At 55.4% G+C, this 23321-nt stretch overlaps 5 protein-coding genes across 5 annotated transcripts; 2 read left to right on the forward strand and 3 right to left on the reverse strand.

The window, feature by feature from the left end:
- Positions 1–124: 124 nt before the first annotated feature.
- On the forward strand, positions 125–3127 carry ColSpa_08462 (uncharacterized protein; the record flags this gene model as incomplete). Its single annotated transcript, XM_049274674.1, has 2 exons — positions 125–1489; positions 1637–3127. The coding sequence occupies 2 exons, from the start codon at positions 125–127 to the stop codon at positions 3125–3127; spliced, it is 2856 nt and encodes a 951-aa protein (XP_049130631.1).
- Positions 3128–4041: 914 nt separating this feature from the next.
- ColSpa_08463 (bikaverin cluster transcription factor bik5) lies at positions 4042–7109 on the reverse strand (the record flags this gene model as incomplete). The annotated part of the gene is made up of 4 exons (XM_049274675.1): positions 4042–4155; positions 4219–5496; positions 5549–6214; positions 6294–7109. 4 exons carry the CDS (start codon positions 7107–7109, stop codon positions 4042–4044), a joined length of 2874 nt encoding a protein of 957 aa, XP_049130632.1.
- Positions 7110–10459: 3350 nt separating this feature from the next.
- Positions 10460–12493, reverse strand: ColSpa_08464 (uncharacterized protein; the record flags this gene model as incomplete). Its single annotated transcript, XM_049274676.1, has 1 exon — positions 10460–12493. The coding sequence occupies one exon, from the start codon at positions 12491–12493 to the stop codon at positions 10460–10462; it is 2034 nt and encodes a 677-aa protein (XP_049130633.1).
- A 464-nt stretch (positions 12494–12957) lies between these two features.
- Positions 12958–14284, forward strand: ColSpa_08465 (uroporphyrinogen-III C-methyltransferase; the record flags this gene model as incomplete). The annotated part of the gene is made up of 4 exons (XM_049274677.1): positions 12958–13012; positions 13086–13408; positions 13447–14143; positions 14211–14284. The coding sequence occupies 4 exons, from the start codon at positions 12958–12960 to the stop codon at positions 14282–14284; spliced, it is 1149 nt and encodes a 382-aa protein (XP_049130634.1).
- Positions 14285–15123: 839 nt separating this feature from the next.
- ColSpa_08466 (uncharacterized protein) lies at positions 15124–15641 on the reverse strand (the record flags this gene model as incomplete). The annotated part of the gene is made up of 2 exons (XM_049274678.1): positions 15124–15355; positions 15457–15641. 2 exons carry the CDS (start codon positions 15639–15641, stop codon positions 15124–15126), a joined length of 417 nt encoding a protein of 138 aa, XP_049130635.1.
- Between the last annotated feature and the right edge of the window lie 7680 nt (positions 15642–23321).

Below are 23321 nucleotides of genomic sequence, written 5' to 3' on the forward strand. Positions count from 1 at the left end.
GGTTGAGGGTTTCTGGGGTGGTGGTGAAGGCGATGGTCATCAGCGGTCATCAGAGCCATTCGCAGACGCGAATATCGTAGAAGGCGATAAGTCCGGGTTTACGCAACGACCATTTAGTCAAGACATGACGGGGCAAAAGGCGGACGATGTCTTTGGCCCTGCGCTAAGAGGCTTGAATATCCATGGTCAGCCACAAGAGGTTGCAGTTCACACAGCGGAGCCCGGCACATTTCCAGCACCGCGGACGTTGGAAGTGAACAAGTCGGAGGACAAACCCAGAGATGTTCTGGGCCTGGTGGCACCGCTAAAAGAGAAGGCACAGAACGACAACGTTGAGAGTCCGATTCTCGGCCGGGAACCCGGACCAGAGACAGCTGACGGGATGGGTGTCAACGAGAAACCGGGACGTTCACTGAGCCGGAGTGCAAAGACATCCAAGACAAATACCATGGTTAGCGACATGGACGAAGCGGTTGATCGCGGGTTCGAGGCTGAAGCTCGTCGCGACCTGTCAGGTGGACATTCATCAAAAAGCCCGGAACGCAGCTTCGAAATTGGTGGTTTCCGCAGCCCAGTTCCGACCATCTTGCCACCGGTACAGGAAGAGGCGCACGAAGGAGCTGAGACCGAGCATCGACTGCTATATAGACCAGCTTCTCGAACAACGCTTGGCTCGCCAGACCCGACCCGGGACAGCGGATTCGTGACCGGCTCACCTCACCCCTTCAGAAGAAGCGGCTTCGACGAGGACCAACGGGACAGCGGCGTCCATCTTCGGGAGTGGCAAGACAAGAGATCGCCAGGCCGGGACGGCCAACGAACTCCCGAATTGAAGGTTCACAAGAGCGAGAGGCGGAGGTCACGCGAGTTGGAAAGAGCCAAATCACCAACGGACAAGACAGTACTACAGCGGTCCCCTTTCGCCGAAGGAGAAACTCGCGATCATCCTCTTTCCAAGACTCCTGTGCTCCGGGAGCCCACCGGACGGGAGCTCACTCCTGAGCCCCAAAAGTACAGAAGAACCATCAGCCCAGAGTTGGAGAGGAAAAGGTCCAAGTACCAGGACCTGGCATCGGCAGCACTGGCCGGTGCAGCCATCAGCAGTACTTGCTCGTCACCACGCAGTACTCCTCCACCGGGCAATCGCAGCGTTTCCGACAGGGTTGCACGGCTGCAGTCGCCAGTGCCCACAGAGCCAGTAGCGCGCAGGTCCATGTCCAACAGCAGCCTGTCACGGCACAGGCGGGCGATGGGGACGCCAACACCGGAGCCACTAAAGTTGGGGCCTGAGAGCCCAGGCATCCAGCGGTCAGGCACTGCCACCCCGCCTCTCCGCCGGGTCGACAGGCGTGTAAGCGGAGACCTACGATCTCTTAGCCAACGAAGTCAGCTTGACCTCAACAAGGACCACAAGGACTCGACCAGCTCCTCCAACACCCCCGTCGCCAACGAAGGTCGTGTCCGCACAAAGGACATGGCCGACGTCTATGTAAGTTCACTCTGCGTCACTGCTTCCTGTGCACACTTTTTTTTTCCCTGTTTTTCTGCATCCATTCACCCGCAATCGACGACGTCTGCTGCGCGCCCACCGCCAGCCACCCCAATTCTCACCGACACTTGACTGACCTGATCGTAGGATGGATTCGGTGAAGGCCGCATCGGTTCTCCCCGATCGCCGACCCGCCCGCACAGCATGCGCCGACGCCAGAGCATGCAAGTCCTCGAGCTCGAGTCTCGCGTCGAGCAATTGATGGCTGAGAATCGGATGCTCACCGACGCCCGATCCCACGCCGACTCCCACAGCAGCAACAGAGCCTCTGGCATTCTGGCAGAGCGCGATGCCGAAATCGACGTCCTCAAGCAGTCGCTCGAGTTTCTACAAAAGGAGGTGGCCCGCTTGACCGAGGTCAACGAGGGCCTGAACAGTGCCAATGCCCAACTTGCTGCCCAACACAATGAGCGCTACCGTTCATTGGAGACGCAGCACGCTGACACCTCACGACGATTGGAAGAAGCGCGCACCGAACAGGGCCACTTCCAGGAGTCGCTGCTGCAAAAAGACGCCGAGATTGGTCGGCTCCGTTCCGAGCTCGACGCTGCCAAAGACAAGATCCGCCAGATGCAGCGCCAGATTCTGGCTACCAAGGGCGCCGACAGTGACTTCCTCAACGTCAAGGACGTCGACCACTTTGATCATAGGTGCCAGCAGCTCTGCTCTCATGTGCAGCAATGGGTTCTTCGGTTCTCCAAGTTCTCAGACATGCGTGCCTGCCGTCTGACAAATGAAATCAACGACGAGAAGGTCATTGACCGTCTCGACAACTCCATCCTAGATGGCACCGACGTGGACACGTACCTCGGCGACCGCGTCAAGCGCCGAGACGTGTTCATGTCCATGACGATGAACATGATTTGGGAGTTCGTGTTCACCCGATACCTATTCGGCATGGACCGCGAGCAGCGACAAAAGCTCAAGTCGCTGGAGAAGCTGCTTACCGAGGTCGGCCCTCAGCAGGCCGTCCGACAATGGCGCGCCGTCACCCTGACGCTCCTCTCTAAGCGGCCCAGCTTCAAGCACCAGCGCGACCTCGACACCGAGGCCGTGGTCCAGGCCATCTTCCAGACGCTGTCCAAGGTCCTCCCTCCCCCGTCCAACCTGGAGGACCAGATCCAGTCACAGCTGCGCCGCGTGATGCGGGAGGCCGTCGACCTCTCCATCGAGATGCGCACCCAGCGCGCCGAGTACATGATGCTCCCGCCGCTGCAGCCCGAGTACGACCCCGACGGCGAGCTCGCCGACACGGTCACCTTCAACGCGGCGCTCATGAACGAGCGCAGCGCCGACAAGTCTGTCACCAACGAGGCTCTCGAGGCCCAGAACGCCGTCGTCCGGATCGTTCTCTTCCCGCTCGTCGTCAAGAAGGGCGACGACGCCGGCAACAACGACGACGAGATTGTCGTCTGCCCCGCCCAGGTGCTGGTGGCTCGGCCCAAGAGCGGCAAGGCCGTCCGTCTGTTCACGCCCGGTAGCGACGCTGGCGGTGCGTCGCTCGGCGGGCAGACGGCGGCCACGCGCAGCGACATTAGCATGGGGACGTTCCTGCCCGACCAGGCCTCGACCCGGTGATTACACACCCACACTTACACCCTTATACACACACGCACACACATACACTCAAGAGAGTGATACACGAAATGGCGGGCCGCAGATGTAATAAGAAAACATTTTGCCCAGGAGGATTAGAAAGTGAAACTGGGCTGGTACATCTGAGTGTTGGATAGCATGGGATACCAAAAAGAACAAACAAGGTTACGAAGGTTACGAATACTCATTTTCTGAAGGCTTCGGGAGGGAAGAGACTAGAGGCGGAAGAGAGGAGGGGGAGTGTGAAGGAAAAGAATGCCTGGCTTCTTTTTCTTCTTTCATTCCCGGGTGCGCAACGATACCTTACTGGGGGTTATTTTTCTCTTCTCGCTTCATCACACACTTATTTCTTATTTGTAATTTCATTATACACACATACTTTACGTTGCAATCCCTTTGGGGGGCTGCTGTAGACAGTAACGAGTCACGACTTTGGGGTTTTTTTTTTGCCCTTGAAAACTGAACGCGAGGCCCATTCGCGCTTGACAACACTGATAGAGAGGCACAATGTTGAAATACCACTTTTGTATTACCCCACGAGGGAACCTTGCCACGATGGACAAAATCGCCTCGTGCCTCGCAATCCGCAATCGACTATCAGCACACCAACTTTGCGTTACAAAATCCAACCACTCCTTGCGGCCCCCTTCCTCTAGTGATATAACTAGATTTTCTTTTCGTCTCAGATCTGCCTTTCCCACATGTACTCGCAACATAGCCTTGTCCTGGTGGGGCTCTCGGCCCACCCCATTACTTATATACCAAAAGTATTAACATATAGCCATGGCATCATAGATATCTAGAGCTGCCACGGGCGCATATAGCCCGGCGACGTCTAACAAAGCCCAATCACACAAACGCATGCACAGAGTGCCGACTGTCTGCATGATCTGCAATCATCGCTGCACCCAATTGAATCCGTTGATCAACCCGAGGGATGGGTCGTTGAAGCCCGAGATGTTGAGTTCGCCCGTGTTCGGGTCGTGAGGGAACAAGTTGTTGATAATGTCCTAGTTGATACGGTTAGTGTTTTTGTCATCTTTGCTGGCAGGTGCTAAACGAGATAAACTCACCCAGTCAACACCCTCAAGGGGGTTCATCATGTTCACTGGCTGCGAAGGCCTGTGTCCGCCGACGCTGGCACCGTCGCTGATGCTCTCCGGGCTGTCGGCGTTCACGGGCGGCATACTCCAGATGGCCTCGCCATTTGAAACACCCGCGAAAACGATGCCTGGAGGCGGGCCGGCCATCTGCGCATTCGGCGACGCCATGCCCGGGGATCCCATGCCGCTCATGGGTGACGATTGCTGTTGGATGCCGTTGCCCATACCCGGTTCCGTCTTGAAGCCCATCTGCGCGTCCTGCGCGTTGTACTGTTGATGCGGCGGCTGAAGCCCCGCGTTGCCATTCTTGGGGCCGACGGCGTTCCTGCTTGGTGCCGCTCGTGACGTGCCTGTCGGCGCGCGCATTTTGCGCATGCCTTGGTACGCCTGCATCTTGCCCATGATTTCGCCCAGGATATGCAGTCCCTTGATCTCGGGGGGCAGGGTCCGGTCTGTGTTGAAGACGTAGTCCAAGCAGGCCCAGATGCGGTGGGCTTCCTGGTTCTGCGGTCGGTAGTATATCTCCGTTGCCAAGAGCAGAGCAATTTGGAACTGTTGATAGGCGCCGAGATACCACGACCATTCATGGAACAATGGGTCGTTCTCAAGTTGAATGGATATTTCAATAATCATGATACCAGAAGTGATCAAGAGGTTGTTCAGTCGATGTGTCATGGGACTGTTGGCGTTGGCATGGTAGGGGTGAAGAATCATGGCATGAAGCCGGTAGAGAAGCAGGTTCATCACCAGCTTGGCGTATCGTTGGATTGGCACCGTGCCGTCAAGGAAGTGGTGGTACTTTTCAACCATGCGTCGTCTGAAGTTCTCGATTTTTGTGAGAACAGCAGTCAGGGTGGTTCGTCGACTCTCGAGCCTGCGGCGGTCCAGCCAGATTATCCGCATCATCTCGTTGCATTCAAACCGAATGAGAGATGGCAACGTCGAGGTGAAATGGTCAGCCGGCTCAGGCGGCGGGCCCGCGGCGTAAAGGTCGTCTTCTTCGCAATTGAGCGGCAGCTTGGTGTCGTAATCTTCCCTCCTAATGGCCGGCCTCGGACCTTGCGCTTCGCAAGTCCGGATGTCGAGGAAACACAGTTGGTGCCAGATGAGTCTTCGAACGTGAGTGTCCAAGGGGTTCAATCCGTAGGTCTCTCCATCTCTGTGCAAGCCCATACACTCCGCCATTCTCACGGCAGCACCAACGAGAACAGAGTGGGCTCGAGATACCTCAGCTCTACAGAGGGGAAGCTATGTCCAAAGTCAGCGACAGATAGGGGCACACGAAGAGCATGGAACGTACCATGTACATGATGAAAGCCTGCATGGTCTCGACTCTTGTCGTGCGGAGGAAATTGGCCTTTCCTAGCGCCCTCTCTGTGTCGGTCTTCATCCGCTCAATCAGATTGGCCTTTGTGACACCGAACAGTTCCCTGACCGTCGGGTCGTCCATGCTGACTGCGGCACTGAACCATGCCGCAAACATGATGGCCTGGATGGAGGCACGAGGCTCAATGTTGCTATATACCTCATCCCAGAAATTACGGTACTCGTTCTCAAAGGATGGCCGGTGAACACACCGCGCAACGGGATGGACCGCTTGGAAGTACTGCTGGATGAGGCGGTCTGCAGCTTCCTTTTGAGGCAGCCTCCTGTCGAGAGACAGAGCCTCGGATGTGTGACCGAAGAAGAAGCCACTGGAAGGCGGAATGTACGATTCGCCTGGCCTCAAAAAGTCGGGAATTGAGTCGTTTGAACTTCCGCTTACAACGGACATGGCATCCATGCCTGGTGGTGGGCCGGCGAAACCGGGATACCCCGGGGGCGGTCCACCACGGGGCGGCCCGCCTCGTCCGGCCCCGCCCATGCCCCTACCGCCCATCATACCCATCATTCCGCCCATGCCGCCCATCGGGCCGCCAGCAGGCGGTCCCGGAGGACCTCCCTGACCAGAAATACCGGCCGAGATCTGAGTACTGCGTTAGAAGGCTGCCGGTAGCAACGGGAGACGTCGATGCGCTCTGGGATTCACAAAGTCAAATACACACCTCTTCTGCTATCCTTGGCCTAGACAGGCCGCCGATCCGTTCTGTAATGCGCATACGACCGACCTGGACTCCCAGATCAATGAGATCATCGGTTCCGTCTGCGTCCTCCTCGTATGTCACATCAAGGGCAGTCATGTCGGTAGGCTCGAGATCCCGCTCCTCGGCAAAGTTGTCCTCAACGTCATCCGCGAGGATAGCCTGCTGCATGGCGGCACGAGATGTGGTCTTGGCAACGTCGCGCTCCAACTGACGCTCTAAGGAGCCGACCTTCTCCTTGATCTCGGTCAGACGCAGTTGGCTTGCCTCATCGAGTTTGGGGCTAAGATAGACGCAATCGCGGGAGAACTTCATGCAGTTGACGCATGGCTGAGATTTGTTGCACTTGAGCTTGCGTCGGCGGCACTCGAGGCACGATGTGATCATGCGCATGCGCCTGCGGATGGGCTTGGTAGAGGGACTAGAAGCTCCCGACACTGAAGCAGCCGGGGAGGCAGGACCGGCGGGCGGACCAGTCCTGCCTTGCGGCACGGAGGAGGTTGCTGATCCAGGCGAGTGGCCACCGGGCATGAGGTCTGAGTTTGGCAAGACGCGCGGGCTCGTCATGGAGGGCCCTTGTGCGGACGGGCTCACAGTGTTCATCTGGTAATACTGTGGCTGACCGTGGGGTGAATGCGCGGGCGTCTGTAAGTGCGAGTGAGCGTGAGGGTAGGCGGCGTGCGTGTGGTCGATGGGCTGGGCCGAGTAGATGGCACCACCACCTCCGGCGGCGGCGGCGGCGACATGACGTGCAGCGGAAGAATAATGGCCTGAGTCCATTTGATGGTTGGTTGTTGGACGGCGTCAGATCTCGGATTTCTTGTCAGATGGCCGAGCGTCTGGAAAAGGAGGGTGATATGAATGCCTGTTGAGTTCAGAGTGGAAGCAAACACGGCAGTCATTCGTTGGTGAGAGTCGAGGGTGCGGTCCAAAAAAGGATAGAAACTGGGAACGGTCGAGGATCACCTGGGGCTTCCCGGGGGGAGTTACGGACGTAAAAAGGGGACGTGGGCTGTTATGGATGCAGGATGTGGGAGCCACTGGTGGCCGGAGATCTGTCAGAGGAGCGGGCGGAACATGCAGGAGAGTTGATTTTAGTCTGATGTCCCTGGTCGGGCTTCTGATATGGTGGTGGTGGTGGTGGTGGTGGTGGGGAGTCCTGAGAGGGGGAGGACGTGGTGGTGGTGGAGGTCGAGTGGATGAACAGGCGAGCGGGCGAGTGAGGGAGGACAAGTCGGATGTGGGCACACGCATGCCTATGTAAGTGGCCATGCACCCGTTTGGGTTTCTGCCTCTTAAGCCGGTAGAGGCGTAGATGGGATGGCGTATCCCCAATTAGGATTGGATTTGAATTTGACTTCGTTCTCTACGGCGGTATCCAACAATGGACGGAGGTAAGACGAACGGAAAGAGAGAGAGAGAGAGAAAGGGTGGGGGTGCGCGACGGGGACCTGAAATGAGAAAGAGACGAACGGGGGGAGTGACATGAAAAAAGAAGAAGAGGCACCCTTGGCAAGAGGCACCAGCAAGACGACAAGAGACGAAGGCAAGACGAACGAAGCGTGCATCCGTAGGTAGGTAAAGGTAGCTTTCGTGCAGTGACAGGTGGTGGGGTGTGGAGCAGAGAAGATGGGAGGCAGAGAGTCGAGTGGCCCAGAACGAAGTTCCTGTGATGCCATGTACGAGCTACATTGGCAGGAGGGAGGAGAGACCCTTCCTACCGCCCCGCTGCTCAGGCAAAATCACCATGTTATGTGTGCCGACGGGAAGGCGAGACCACCGGCCGGTCACCGTGAGAGGAGGGTAAATGGGATCCGCTGCAGGTACCGGGTACTTCCGGATGCGGGGGCTTTCGAGGTTCGGCACCCCTGGACTTCTTTCTCTCTGCCCAAGACACACCTCCCCGTAGGGAATAGTTTGCTTTTGCAACATCACGCAACAGCCCAGACGCCTCTCTTTTTTCGCTAATCTCTGGCCGACACGCTTCAGCTCCAAGCCTTCGCCCGCCAAACTCTCTGCCTTACCTAGGGCCACTAGACACGCTTCTGTACATTGCACCTTGCAACTCCGAAACTGGCCACCAAGAGCTTATCTGCAGACTGCGCCGGGTTTGGTCCGCTGCCCTGTCAGAGCTAGAGGGGGGGGCGGAGGGCGGAGGGCGCTGCGGTGCCTTGCTTGGCCTTGTTTAGTTGCCGAGTCGCTGGCGTCGGCACGTTCAAGCCGTTCGCCCACCATGTCCATCCAGTACCCGTTGTGGAAGCTGAGCCGCGCTGCGCTGCGCTGTGCTGTGCTTTGCTGTGCTGTGCTGTGTGGTACTGTCTTAACCACATGCCGTCGTCGCATTGTGTCATGTCGTATCCTGTCCCGTACCGTCTTAGGGCCCGTCGGTCTTGTCCATGTCTTTGGATGAAGACAAGCGAACATGAACAAAGTGTCACCATCTGCAGGGTTCTTATGGACCTGGGTTCATTGGCGGTTAGTGGTCGGTGCCGCGCATCATCAAATGCAAATACCAAACGCAGTCCTACTCTCTGATACGTCCAGAGCTGTCGTCTGAACATGGTCATGTCAAGGCCATGCAAGTACTGAGCTAATGCCGCCTCAACGGGGGCTACAGCCAAATGTCGGTCGACTTCGATGTCATCAACTGCGGACCGACGTCGACAAAGCCCCCTGGCTGGCCCACAACCCTCTCGTCGTCCTTTCTTTTTCGCTGCTCATCTTTCGCTGCACGTAATCTCAGAGGGGAGATGGAAGGGGAGCGCCAGTTGGCAGGTTGCCTCGGCCGGCCAGCTCCCAAGTTGCATCGGAAACCACTCGACCCCCCCTGGCCCCTCGTCTTCCCCCCACCTCTCGATGAGCCAAATATATACCACGAGTGTCCAGAATGCTACGGTCCAGCATGAGTTGCCCCCGTATTCCATTTTGTGTGATGCCTTACCGATACGCTGCCCCTGTTTGTTTTCAGGTTCCTCTGCAGGTGCTCCACAGGGTTCGTCAGACTTAACCAACAACGGTGCCGCTTCCATCAGCCTTCCACGCATTCCAGACCTCGCATTCCAGCTGCCCCAAGCACCACGAAGTGAGAGCCTCAAATGGCAACGCCAAGTCCCCCAACCGCCCCAATGCAGCTTCCAGCAGATTCTCATCTGGCCACTACCCGAGGTTTCCGATCGCCATTGACTATGCGAGATTACATGCTTGCTTGCACCTGTTTCGTCTTCCTCTGCTTCATCTGCCCAATGTGTCTGAAGCCACCCTAATGTAGGTACACGACACGACACGACATTACACGCCTCGCACCCCCCCTTTCTTCACAGCCACCGTGCCTTAAGCTTCAAGACATCCTCGTTGGCCCGGCTCCCTCGGCTCGAAAACTGCAAATGAGAGATGCGCTTTCCCCGGGACCATTGCCTGCCGCCAACAAAGCATCAGAGACCCTGCCCCGTCCTCGGTAATCCATATGCCTAGCAACACGTGGAATCACGGTGTAGCAACTATTTCAACGAGCCACAAGACTCTCTAGAGGACTGGGACACGGAGGTATGTCTCATCAGATGCGACGAGGAGACAAAGAAGGTTCGGTTTGTCTTCTAAGGAATTACACCATGTCCAGACGCATGCGGTCTGGGTTGGCTCACCTTGTCACCTTGTCACCTCACCTCACCTTCGGACCCGGCCGAGAGCAGAGTGTCAACCCATTGGAATGCGGGTAGGTATCCCACGGCGTTTTCTCCGTTGCTGTATTACATTCCATCCACCGGCTTTCCTCTCATCATCCTCGTGGCAAAACGAAAGACAAGGGCACGCTCCCGCGCGTTCGAAACATCAGTACCACTGCAGAAGTTCATTGGCGGTCCTGCCCCCCTCCCAATCCATGCGCGCTCGCTATCTGCATCTCTAGTGTCTCGCCCATCACCAATGATCATACCCATCCCATCCTTTCTCCCTCCAGGCACACAAGACACCGCAGGCACCAGCACCGTGGATTTGCACCACTAGGAGTCGATGCCCCAGGCTCCATGTCTCACCGTCTCACATTCGATTTGCACTTCCTTTCACTCCGTAGCCAAAGAACACCTTGACTTGATATTGTGTGTGTTCCATTCTCTAACGAGACCCTGTTCTGTTCACTTTTGAGCCCGCTCCTCGGCTCGACGCTTCGCCACCGCATATAGGTCCCCGTTGGTTATTCTCCACCGCTGCAGCACTTGAGCGACGGCTCGTCGCTCATCAGGGCCCTGATGTTGTTCCAAAAGATCTAGGAACCAGGCTAGACGACTGGTCCGTCCAAATTCACCCCTCTTGAACTCCCTTGTGACCACCGACAGAAGCGCCACAAGAACCTTGTCCGACAGCGCGATGTTGTGTCCGCGGAGCCAACCGACGCATCGACACACTTGCCGTAGAGCCATCGCGTCCGTGAAATGATCCGCCTGCGAGAACCACAATGCCATGTTCTCCATCAGCCTCGTCCTCTTCTTCATGAGCCGCTGCGGCTGCTGCACTGTTTTCCTGAAACTCCTCCCAACGCCGCAGTTGACAAGCTTCCAGATGACCAAGGGGTTAACAGACTTGTCCTCGATCATGGGCTTCACATAGTGCATCCATGACATCCAGTTCCACTGCGCTTTAAGCTTTCCGTCCAACTTGGTGGCGTGAGTCTCCAGAAACATGAATATCTCAAGCGCGGCGTTGTGGTCGCGACTAGCCATAGCTAGCAGCTTAAACGGCAGAATCGTCACTTTCTCCCTGGTCTCACAGAAGCTTTGCAGTGATGCCATAAGCTCCTTTTCCCGACCAAGCCGTCTTAAGACCCTGAAGAAGCTCATCAGGACCGCCACTTGTCGCCCATTCCTATAACCCCTTGGCTCCAGATCGCAGATGTGGGTGGCCAGCCAAGCAAAATTCAATTCTGGATGGTTGGAAGAATCGCGATCCCACGCGGCCTCGACAGCTTTGTGTTCCGACAGGAACCCGCGAGTAGCCCAGTACTGGATGAGAAGTCGGCTGAGATCTCGGCCGACGAGGCTGAACCGCTCGCCGTCAAAATAGGCGGACCTGACGCATGCGTCCAAAAGGTAGCTAGTGTCCACATGCGGCATGTGTGCCAAGGTCTGCAACCAAAGAAAGCGAAGCTTTTGGCGAGTTTCCTCCTCAAAGGCCGCCGAACCTTCGTAGATTGCAGCTTCCATCCCGTCGAGTAGCGCGCCGTGGTCGGTGGGCGACAGACAGCGGAGCGCAACGCCAATATCCGCGGCCCGTCCGCGCCCCGGTAATTGAGATACGGCTAGCGCTTGCACTGCCGCAACAATGCCCTCATGGGCATCGTTGACGTACTGGCGAGGAATTGCGTCGAGGGTAGTTTGAAACAAAAGAATCGTCGCGTCATTTGCCGGTAGTTGTGAGATCCGATTTAGCAAAAGGTTCCAAAGGCGCGCATCAAACTCTGACGGGCCCAAAACCTTGGAGGATGCGATTCCATTGACAACGGCCGAAAGAAACATCTCAATGGAAGCATTGACCACTTCGCCGTCAACACCCGTGTCGATCAAAGACGACGGAAATGTCGAAACAGCCATGTCCACAGCTTCGGAATCCAGTACTCCCATTTTAAGGTCCTCTTGCAGGCTCCCGATAAAGTTGTAATATGCTGGACCGATCGCGTTCGGGGTGGAAGCCGCAACGGCCGCTCGGGCTTTGGCGAGCTGACGGTGGAATTCGATTCCAGATTGGTGCTCGGCTCCAATTCGATCGAGCTCCTCCTCTTTTGGCTCAACCTTGTTTGTCCACCATTGCAGGATCCTCGATGGCACGGGTTGGCTTTGCTGGCTCTGTAGATCCCTGTTCTTCTCCGATGACCGTTGCGTTGGCGGCTGCCACTTCCACTGGCTCAGATCGACCGGAAACTCGATGGCCCAAGGAGGCAGCGTCGGCTGGGTGTTCATGTGCAGGTCCGTCATCTTCCTCTTGCCTAGTCGCCTCCTGTTTTCCAGCGGGCCGGGCACGGAGCTCGACTTCCGTCGTGTGAGTCGTGATACATGGCAATAGCGCTCAAAGGCACTCGCCAGCACACCTTCCGTGATCCATATGTTGTCCAACGGCGCCCGGATCTGTTGCTGGACTACTCGGCAGCAGCGCGCGGTAGGTCGTGACGGCGGCATCGGGAGTGAGTCGCTGAGGTAGTCGCTCGAACGGCAGCCCAAGCGACAAGTGATCAATCGTCCGCAAGATCGACCTATGCCATTGTCTGTTGAAGTGCTGAGCCTGGGAATGGCGAATTGACGCGCGATTGTTGATTGCCAATTGGCTCGATTTGATTCGATGGGAAACGGATTCGGAGCTGCTTGGTGTTGAAAAGCGACAATTTACCAGGGAGGTCGAAAAGAGCTTTGGGTTGCAAGGCCCACTTCCGTCGATGGGGCCACAATCAAGCCTCACTGTGGCTGGAGACGGGCCGGCTACCTCGGCGACGCAGGGAGCATGCACTCGCCATTGGAGGGACGGGCGGGAAGCTTTGGCGGGGTTTTCCAGCAGGCGAACCGCGGGGCACGCTGCATTTGTGCCTTCCGCACCGGTACCTCCAACATCGGCATTTCGCAACACATTTTCGTAGCAAGCCGACATCATGGAGTTGACATTCGAGCCATTGAAGAACGATCTGCTCCTTCGGGCAGCAAGAGGTACGTCCCGGATACATGTTTACGAATCTCCCAAAGTTGCATCAGTCCCGCGCACATGCTAACATTAACCAAGGCGAGACGGTCGAGCGCCCACCATGCTGGATCATGCGGCAAGGTAACGATGCCCTTCCCTCTTCGTCCAAAGATCAGGACATGAACACACAAGAACAGCCTCCTGACATATTGCGTCGCCATCGCGCAACAGCCGGCCGCTACCTCCCCGAATACCATGAGGCCAAGGGCAACCGCGACTTCTTCGCCTGTTGCCGTGACCCCGAGGTCGCCAGCACCCTGACCCTGCAGCCGATCGAGCGCTTCGCTGGCCTCCTCGATGCCGCCATCATCTTCTCCGACATCTTGGTCGTTCCCCAGGCCCTCGGCATGACGGTCGAGATGGTTGACAAGAAGGGCCCTCACTTCCCCGACCCGCTCAGCGCCCCGATGATGGGCAGTACGAAAAGGTCTTGGCCAAGTCTGTCGACGTCGCCGCCGAGCTCGACTACGTCTACAAGGCCATCACCCTTACCCGCAAGAAGCTCGCCGGCCGCGTGCCCCTCATCGGCTTCTGCGGCGCCCCCTGGACCCTCTTCTGCTATATGGTCGAGGGCGGCGGCACCAAGCTCTTCATGCAGAGCAAGAGGTGGATCTACCGCCACCCCGAGGAGTCCAAGAAGCTTTTGCAAAAGATCGCAGAGGTCTGCGTTGAGTACCTCGCCCTGCAGGTCAAGGCCGGTGCCCAGCTCGTCATGGTCTTCGACTCGTGGGCCGGCGAGCTTGGCCCCGAAGCCTTCAAGGAGTTCAGCGAGCCCTACCTGGCGTACATTTCGGCCAACCTGCCCAAGAAGCTTGCCGAGATGAACCTCGAGCGCGTACCCATGACGGTGTTCCCCAAGGGCGCCTGGCACGCCCTGGACTCTGTCATCGACATTGGCTACGACGTCGTTGGTCTCGACTGGCTTCAGGACCCCGCCGATGCCGTTAAGATTCGCGGCGACAGGCGCATTACCTTCCAGGGCAATGCCGACCCGGGCGTTCTGTACGGCACACACGAGGCCATGACTAAGGCTGTTGAGGTGATGGTCAAGGGTTTCGGCGGTGGCAAGAAGGGCTGGATTGCCAACCTCGGTCACGGTAAGTTCAAGCACTCATTTTCTCCCAAATGCGAGACAGAGCGAGCAGCTCGGCTGATAGGATCTAGGCATCACCCCCGGTGTCAACCCCGAGGACCTCAGGTTTTACCTGTCGGAGATTCACCGCTTGGCGGGCAACTAAGCAGGGAAAAGTCAAGTGTGGAGGTTTGGAGTGTAGGACTCTGGTGATTATCAAAAGGCATGCATCGTCAATGCTGAAAAGGAACACCCATGCAGGTATAAAAGGGAGAGAAACGGGGTAACATGGTCTTAAAATCTCTCAGTGTCTTGCTAGAGACGGGCGCGCGTACTAGAGCATCGCATATCACATGAAAACTTGGCCTATGGCCCTACCAATAAACCCGGAAGAATGATGCTCGTGACCAAGATTAGTCAGCCTCGCTATCATGAGAAGTGACATTGATCATGTCTTCATTCGAATTACCTGACGGGCAGAATGTCAAGAGATGGAATACGAAAACCCATTGAGGAAGATGAACAATTCCGATTGGATTAAATTACGCATGTCCATTGTCTCGCACCTTGTTTGGACCTTGCCAGAGCGCAGCGTCACAACGACTCAGTGCGTGGGTAACAACGAGTTTGAATGATTCAAGATTTAATAGATTCCATTGTGTACTTTTCCTTCCCGTCATAGCCCTAATATCGTAAAATGTGGTATCAAGAACTTTTTTTATGTCGTTTCAGACGTTTTCGACCAAACTCCCAAGAACGCCCTTAGGAACCCAGCCGTCGTCACTGGAGCATTTGAGTGGCATACTGCCCCCTGACCATGATGAACTCCGTCACAAGAGAGAAATAAAATACCAAGCCACAAACTCCTCGAGGCCTCTTCAAAACAGTCTCGATGACTGGTGTAATAACAAGTCGGATGCTGTGTCTAGGTGTATGCGAAATGTCGCAAGTGAGACGCCGAGAGGTATAAGTTGACTCAGGGGCAATCAAGCAGAACAAGAGAGCTCATGCCTTCTTGCCCAGGTTGTTGAACCACTGCTTGCCCTTGGCAGCAAGGCCGTTGCCCTTGTCCTCGGGAGACGGGCTCTTGCGGAACGAGGACTGTTCGTCGTCGACGGCGCTCGCGCCCTCGGCCTTGGCCTTGCGGGCGGCGGCCTCTTCCTCTGGGGAACCTTTGAAGACATTGGCTCCTCCCCTACCATAATGTGTTGCGCCACCGCTGTCGCGTCGAGGAATGCTGTGGTAGGAGGCTGGTCAGTTTCGTGATCTTCTCTCATGTCTAACCATGCCCAACCCGGGTACCATCCGCACCCCAGAAGAAGAGGATGGTAAACTTACGCTTCAACATCCTGGAGCGTACGCTTGACTGAAGAATCTCCCGCTACCATATTTCCATGGCCCCCACGGCCAGTGGTAACAACTGAAGTCTTCAACGTAGGCGTCTCGAGGTCCTGGGGGGTGATCTTGGGCGACTGTCCGGATCGGATGTTTCCCGCGCCTCCACGTCCCGTGGATGCAAGCATTGTGATTGTTTATTACTTATGTATCGTCTGCGTATGCGAGTATGTTCTTGGAGGGCGTGGTTGTGTAGTTGTCGTGAGTTGAGGGTTGGAGTCGTGAGGCAAACGGGTGAGTGAGAACGCGGGGTGGCTCGGTCTTATGCGCAACAGAGAGAAGGCGCGACTGAGTCAAACACACTCAAAATGATGTTTAGTACAGACAAAAGGTAACTCGAAAGAGTTTCGGTTGTTGTTATGTTCTTGGGTCTGAAGGTGTGTCTTCTCTGGTGTTGGTGTTGCAAGTCGAGCTTGGTGGACAGCAGATGGATGGGTTGGAGGGGCAGGCTGGATCAGAAGGGACAAAGGATTTAAATAGAGAACCGCAGAAAGGCACAGCACAAGTCCGTCTTTGTTTTAAGCTTCAGTTCCTTGGAGCAAGGATGGGATGGTGGGATCTGGCCGCAAGCAGCCATTGCGCGACCTTTCCCAAGTACGGCGCAAGTAGATCCTTGGCTCGGCCTGACGTAGTGTAGGGTACGCCAACAAAGTGATCACAGGGTCAGTCAGAGCTTTTTTCCCCTTCCTCTGGTCTCTTGGCTTTTTGCCTTTTTTTCGTCTCCACATACGCGCCATCGGGGGCCCGGGGAGCACGCAAAGCGCAGTTCTGGCTGACTGACGCTCGGTCTTCCAAGTTGCGTACGTGCATGTGGGCATTTCAATTTTTTTTTCTACGGTGGATACACCTTAACCACCTACTACGTTACTTGCTAGACCGCGCCGGCCCGCGCTTGTGAACGGCGAGAGAGAGAAAGGGAGAAATTTTACAAGGGAAAAAAGGGCTGGATTCTCAAAACGAGTCCGTCACCCGTTGCATCGGGAGCTTCGAGGCGTTGTGGCCGCGTTGCAACTCTGTTTGGAGAAGAGCCATGGGGGCGGCGACTCCATTGACTAACCAAAACGTAATGAAAACAACGACATCCAGTCGAAAACACCACGCACCCAGGCACGACAGCGGTTTCCCCCCATACACCCTTTTTTCCCTTCCTTTTCCCGAGAGGTCCCCCCTCCAAGTTCCTGACCGGCCCCTTGTCTGGGATAGGCAAGGTTCCAGGTGGTGTCATTCCCTGGCGCCGGTGTCACTTGATCGCAATGCTCCAAACCGTCCCATGCTGGCCCATGGCAAACGCCCCGAAGGAGGGGAAATGTCAGATTCCGCCATCAGCGGCAATACAATGTCGCTGGTGCCTTTGTTCCCCGAGTCGGCTGTCAGAAAGCGTAAACTCGGTGTGACGGGAATCGAACCAAGGCGAGCAACGTCAGAACAAGGCTGTCTTGTCCCTCAATTGACGTTGACTGTCAGACGTGTGTGGTCGGCGGTCTGGATCCGGCAGCGAATGGCAGGGCGACAGTCTACCCCGGATTGCCTGCTTGCTTTTCTCGCCGTGCAGGCGAGCTGCATGAGGGACTCGGCCACGGCGTCGTCCGATGAGCTTGTGACCTTGCTGGAATGAACACCTATTTTGCCGTTTCCCGACCCAGGTGAGCCGAGGACTCTACAACCCACTTTCTCTAATTTTGACAATCCGAGCCCATGGAACCAGACTCTTCGTTCCATGGCAGCAAACCCGCAAGCGCCCCTTGGCGTTGCGCGAATTTCCCAGCGCCAGAGGAGCCAGAGACAGGCGACTGGAATTTTCGCTCAGACTTCTTGGTCCATGTTGGTTTTCCTGGCTCTACCTCGGTCCTGGTACCCGTCGGCACCGCCTTGTCTCTCGGAGTTCCCCATTCTCTCTGTTGTCCGACAAGAAGAATGTGAGGGTGATGCCATGTTTGCCGCGAATGTCGCGAGCCCGTGACTCACTCACATCAACCAGCCCAGGCTCAAACAGGACACCAAAGAAGCTGCTGTTGCTCGCTAGCTCCCGCCTTGCTCTCGGACGTCATTTGAGCACCAGCCCAGTCACCCACGGATATTGAACCGTGCAGAGTGCCCCAATTGGGTCGAAACTGCACCCCGGATTTTCCTAGTTATTAACATCATGTTGATCGTACGTAATGATTAGTGCTACCGACAGGCATTGGCCAGTCATCGAGTTGCTTCTTGACAACCTCTGTCAAATGCAAGGGACCGGCCTTGTCGGAGCTCACCAAGCTGTCGAAGACAATACTCTGTGTGTATTTCGCTTCAGGACAGCTTGCGGAGGCGAAAGTGTCCGGTGTCGGCTACGCCGAAAAAGCATCTAAAATCTTCCCGCCGTCCCCCCAAACCTTAAAAGAGAAATGTAGCCTAGAATGGGGTGTGCTCCCACGGTGATTGGCTCCTTTTCGCACAACCGTCGACCATCCGGAGAGATTTGGCCACCCAGATCTAGCCAGAATGCTAGTCTATCTTGGAGTTTGTCCATGTCTTGCCCAGCCGTTCTTGCCGTTCTCGGCCCTGCCCAGTCATTTTCGGTGGCCGGCGATCTGCACCAGGTGAAGAAGCCCCCGATGGTTGGAGGGACGGGTGCTTGCGGATGACGCGCATCCGACAGAATCTTGTTGGTTCTATCGATGCCGCTGTAGACACCCTTTCAGATGTTCGGATCCAGGGACTTGGGGGGGCAAACATCGGGCCAACCAACATGTGCCGCCGCCTCGCATTCCCGTTGGCATTACACGCACTAAGACGGCCCAAGGTCGGACCGCCGCAATCACATGAGACAAACCACTTCTTCTCTCCTCTCACTGTGTTCCACCATCGACTGCCCCAGCCGATTGCGGAACTTGGTGGGCCAAGCCGAAACTCAGGCTCGAGACCAGCGCTGAAGTGAAGCTGAGTACTCATGTGAAAATCAGCCAGACAAGGCAGTAGTGGTTGGTGGATGATATTGCAGATCGACTTCTGGGCTTTCTAATATCCACCGATAAGCATAACTTGCTGCAAGCCTCAAAGAGCAGGTCACCAGCTAATAATGCATATTGTGATGATGTACTATATCATGACACCAAATAACCCTCCTGCTTATGTAAACGCAGCACCGATTTTCTTGGGTCGAATTTTGGGCTGTTTGGGCTCACACAGAGGCCATTGGCGGAGACATGGCACGATCGGGAGGGATCATAACTTCAGACGGCAACCCCTGGACCTTCTAGCGTCCACATAGACGGGTTGCCCTGGTGCTGGGAGTGTTGCGTTGAAGAACCAAGTTTCTTCTTTGGTCGATGACGACCTCTTTTGGCAGCGGCCCTTTACTGGCACAGTCGGATAGAAAATCACTTGAAAGCTCCCCGTGGCAGCTGTTCTGAAAGCAAGCTCCAGTGAATGCTTGTCAACAGCCTCTTTGTAAACCATGTCAATGGCAAAGGTGTCGATATGCGCCTGATTGAGGAGTCTTATGTCGTCAGTTTAGTCTGCTACTGTGTAATGCTCAGTACTGCCGGCTTAAATGCGGTTCGTCAACTGAGGAGCTTCCATGAAAGTAAGGATTCTTGAACTCATAGCAGTAGTACAACAAGGCAAGTGAAAACATGAGAAACTTCAATTTATATGTGTGCGTAACGAACAAAGTGTTGGTAAGTTATTTGGAGAAAACGTGACCTGATACACATCCTATGGGTGTGGATCGCAAGATAAACTCATCGGAGGCTGTCTTCAGACTTGAGTCCTGCATGAAGCCCGAAACCCATCTTAAAGGCTACAAAGTCTCTCCGAGCATCTGATGGCTGCTATTACAGAGGTCACGAGACCAATCCGTTACAAAACTTGACGTGCTGGTTAGAGTCTGAACGGGGTGACAGCGCCGAGTTGGCATCCAGGCGATATTGAAGAGTTTCTTTCCTTCAAAATGCGCCGTGTTACAACTATCATTCGTTATGGCTTGCATTTGTGCTCTCTCTGGACCGTCACTATCAAGGGAGACGGAAGAGAACCCATGTCAGCAGTCTATCCCGACAACATTGAACGGCTGGCGGGTTACAGCAACGCGATTGCCATGCCTTGGTCCGAAATTGAGGTGCCTTTCGAGGAACCACCAGACTACTCAGATATCTCGTCCTTCACACGTTTCAAACCAGACCAGGGAATTTCCGCGCCCAGTTTAATGGGTTTGAAGCTGACTGGCGGATAGCTAATGACATTACCGTGCCACAATCACCCGAGGCACACAATGAGAGCACTGTGGTGCCTGCCCTACCGATTGACATCCCCGAATCCATGATGGGAACTGAGGACCTGTATAAGCCCATGAACCCGTCATGATACATTTGACAGTACTTCTTCTCAGCACGGTGCCAGATCCTACAAGCACCGTGGGTCACAGGTGTGGCTTTCTCTCTGTCCAGTATCGTGTCGATCTCATAACGCCGCTCACCGCTACACGAATGGACACCGACGCTGAGATCCCGCCTCAGGCGGTTTCATCCCGCAGTCTCTCTGCTACATAAAAGTCACAAGAGCTTGAACCGAGTTGGCCCTCTAATTTTGACTCCCGACCGTCCATGTGAGCTTCCAGATGTACTTATTGGGGTCGACATGCAAAGCCTTCCAGAAGAGTTGCCCAGTGTTTTATTATAGCTCGTAAGCAGCTCATCATCTAGTAGTGGAGCTGCGCTTAGGCAGAAGCTGGAGGGGCTCTGGCTACTGACATAAGCTTCACTAAATTCTCATTGTTACTCAACTCAAAGCTGCCATGTAAGTGAAGTCAGACATGTTGAGCAAGCAGAAGAAAAGGATGAGCAAATTGCCGGGAGCTCCCTGCGCGCCACGTGTGGTCAGCCGGAGTTGCTAATCTTGGTCACCACGTCATGACCAGGAAGTCCTGGACTTTGATCGGGGAGATACTGTTCCCGTGCGGGCAGTCATTTTTATGGGTATGTAGGATCTTCCATTTGTAAACAGGCTGGCTGAATCTCTTACAGGTGTATCAAATCCGGGTCAACCCAATCTCGAAGATAGTGTCGCCGTCATCAGCCGGAATGAATTGGCTAGCAACAATGTTCCCGTAGACCGGCCTGCCATTGTTCACTACGTCAGGTGTAGCGCTGAAGAGTGCGAAAGTGCCGTCGAAACCGGAGCAGTTGGTGAGTTAGACTTTGTAGATGCTGGCCATATCGAACATAATATGAGATATGTGCTTGGCATGAAAGCAGGCTTAGAAGTGATGCACCAAATCAGTGCGATTGGTCGTGGGTTGAACTGAACTCTGACAACAGAAAGACTATTGATAACCTTTAACTATATATACTTGCAATTGATCGGCGTTTGCTGCTGAGATATGAAGCTCACGTACAGCTTGGTGTCCATCAATGCATTATCCGTCTGCACAGTTCCAACTATTCCCGAGATGTCCACTTCGAAACGATCAGCCACGAGTCCATGATATGATACTGGACGTCAGAACGTCTAGAAAGGTCTGCAAGCCTTCCTGGGTCGAAATCCCATCCATCGTGCGATGCAATTTCAGCTGGTAAGAAGTATACCAGCTCCCGACAGCGTTTACCCGCAACACGAGGTAATAGATTTACAGCTTCCAGTAGTCGAACCACCTTGGGAGGGCGTTTTAGACACTTATACGACTGAGATCTTCAGCGGTGCTGTGGATCCAGAATACGAGACCCGCGAAGCGTTGAAGAATTACATACAAAGACTCTATTATCCCACATGTCGTCTCCATTGCTCACTATATGTCAGATATCTCACTTGAACCTTCTTGACGTAAAGAATCATGCGGGAGCCTCTAGTGCAGTGCTCTTGTAGCTTGCAATCGTAGCCGTACAGCAAGATTGCAGCGTTCGGTGCCAATATTAACCCTATCCTCTTTTCACACGGGGAGCAATCATTCTCTTCAAGTCGGGGAAAGCGAGCGAGGCGGATATAGACATTGCCATTTCCCTTCAATCTGAAAGTCCCTGGAAAGTCTCTGGGACCACGTGATCGCTTCTGCAGGCGGGGAGGTTCTCAATGCCATCGTCACAGGGCTAGACTCGTTGCGTGCCATGTCTCAGGTTCAGCTCCAGCTATGCAGCCACGTTGTGAACTACGATTACCCCACTCCGTCTCTTGAAGAATGATTCAGCTACGCATTCCAGACGGATCCATGGTATAACTAAGACCTTCGTGCCGATGGCCGTATCCGATTTGGAGCAAAACGAAAGCGGTTGAGAGGCAAGCATGACACCTAGCCAGCCTCGCTCTCAGCCATAGGCGGCGAGCCGTTGGCGCAGGCCGGGAAGGCGGAGGAGAAGCACGGCCCGACTTTGGGAAGCCGAGGGCGGCCCGTACGGGAACGTGTTGACGCTGCTGAAGTAGGAGGACACCTGGCCGGTACCGGATAGGCCGGGCAGAGGGCTGCTGGAGTCGACTTACCCGAGATGGTTGTCGACGATGTCCTCAGGGGAGTTGGTCGTTTGGTAGCAAGTATCTACGGGGGAGTAGTTGAGGTACCGTCTTGCTGTACGAATACGACGTAGTCGTTAGTTGTTGTTGGGCATCTCGTAGACCTCGGAAAGGGGCGAGTGCTGAAGCTCATCGTCATCGAGGCGAAGGCAACATGCACCAGCCTGCTAGCCTAAGCGGTGGTTACAGTCGCCTGGAAGGACAGGCGCATAGCTGGGACTGATCTACCTAGCTGGCAAGGTTGGTTGCGGGGTGAAGTGTGCCATCTCGTCTTCAGATGAAAGAACCGCGCCCGTGTAGAGGCAATCTTCTCACTTGGGCTCGACGGGTACCCCACGCCTGTGCTGGCGTCGTCCGGACCGTTCTCTGGAGACCCTCGGACTTCGTTTCTAGTTCATCGGGTTCTCCACAGATGTTTGACAGCGCACCATACGTACCCCGCGGGACCCGAGCCAGTCCTTTACAGAGCAAGTCGTCGCCACCGCCTCTGCGGCAACAACAACATGGAAACTGATGATGGATTCGCGAGGATGGGCTCGGATGTATTTGAAGCCGCGGATCTCTGAGCCCAGATGATGGCCAAGATGCCAATCATGCAGGGCAGCCGTCCGTGTTGTCGCTCGTCTACCCATCCTGCTTGACAGGCCTACCCCCCCGGACGAGAACTCTGAGCAAACAAGGCAAAGGAAATTCAAATGCAACATCCAACGAACTGCCGCTCTAGAACGCTTATTTGCGCGGGCTAGACTGGTCGAGCCGGATAAATGCGCCAGGACAACAGCCAGAACAGCTTCATTTCCATTCTTGACCAAAGGCATGGGCCTCGTGGAGCTGATCCGGGTGATGGACGGAGCACAGTGGGTGGAGATAGGGCAACAGCCGGTGATGCATGTGCGTTGTCGACCAACCTTGGAAGTGACTTTGTGCAATCGGGAGATGAGCTTGCTCCCTTCGCACGCACCAAGGCCACCCTGACGAGTCCGAATCGGGCAGTTTGCTTGGAAAGAAAAGGGCCGTACCAAGAAAGCGACAGGCAGGGCCAAGGATGCAAGGGTATGCGATGGGTGGGCGCAGTCACGGAGAAGAGAGCGGCGCGGAACATCCTCGAGCGCCCCCCGTTGGACCCGTTTCCGAGACAGGAGGTGCGGCTGGAATGATGGATGTTCATTCGGTCCCCGTTGTTCTTCGTTGGCCCCGGGGGAGTGGTTTGGCACAGAATACGCAGACATGGTGCTAATGTCTGGTTATGCGTGTGGGCTGGATCGTGGACCAGAGTGTCGGGAATTGGCTGGCTGTTGGACAGGATGACGGAGGAAGGGGCTCGGCTG

This window comes from Colletotrichum spaethianum (assembly GCF_022836535.1).
Source record: "Colletotrichum spaethianum MAFF 239500 DNA, contig23, whole genome shotgun sequence".
Lineage (NCBI taxonomy): Eukaryota > Fungi > Ascomycota > Sordariomycetes > Glomerellales > Glomerellaceae > Colletotrichum > Colletotrichum spaethianum.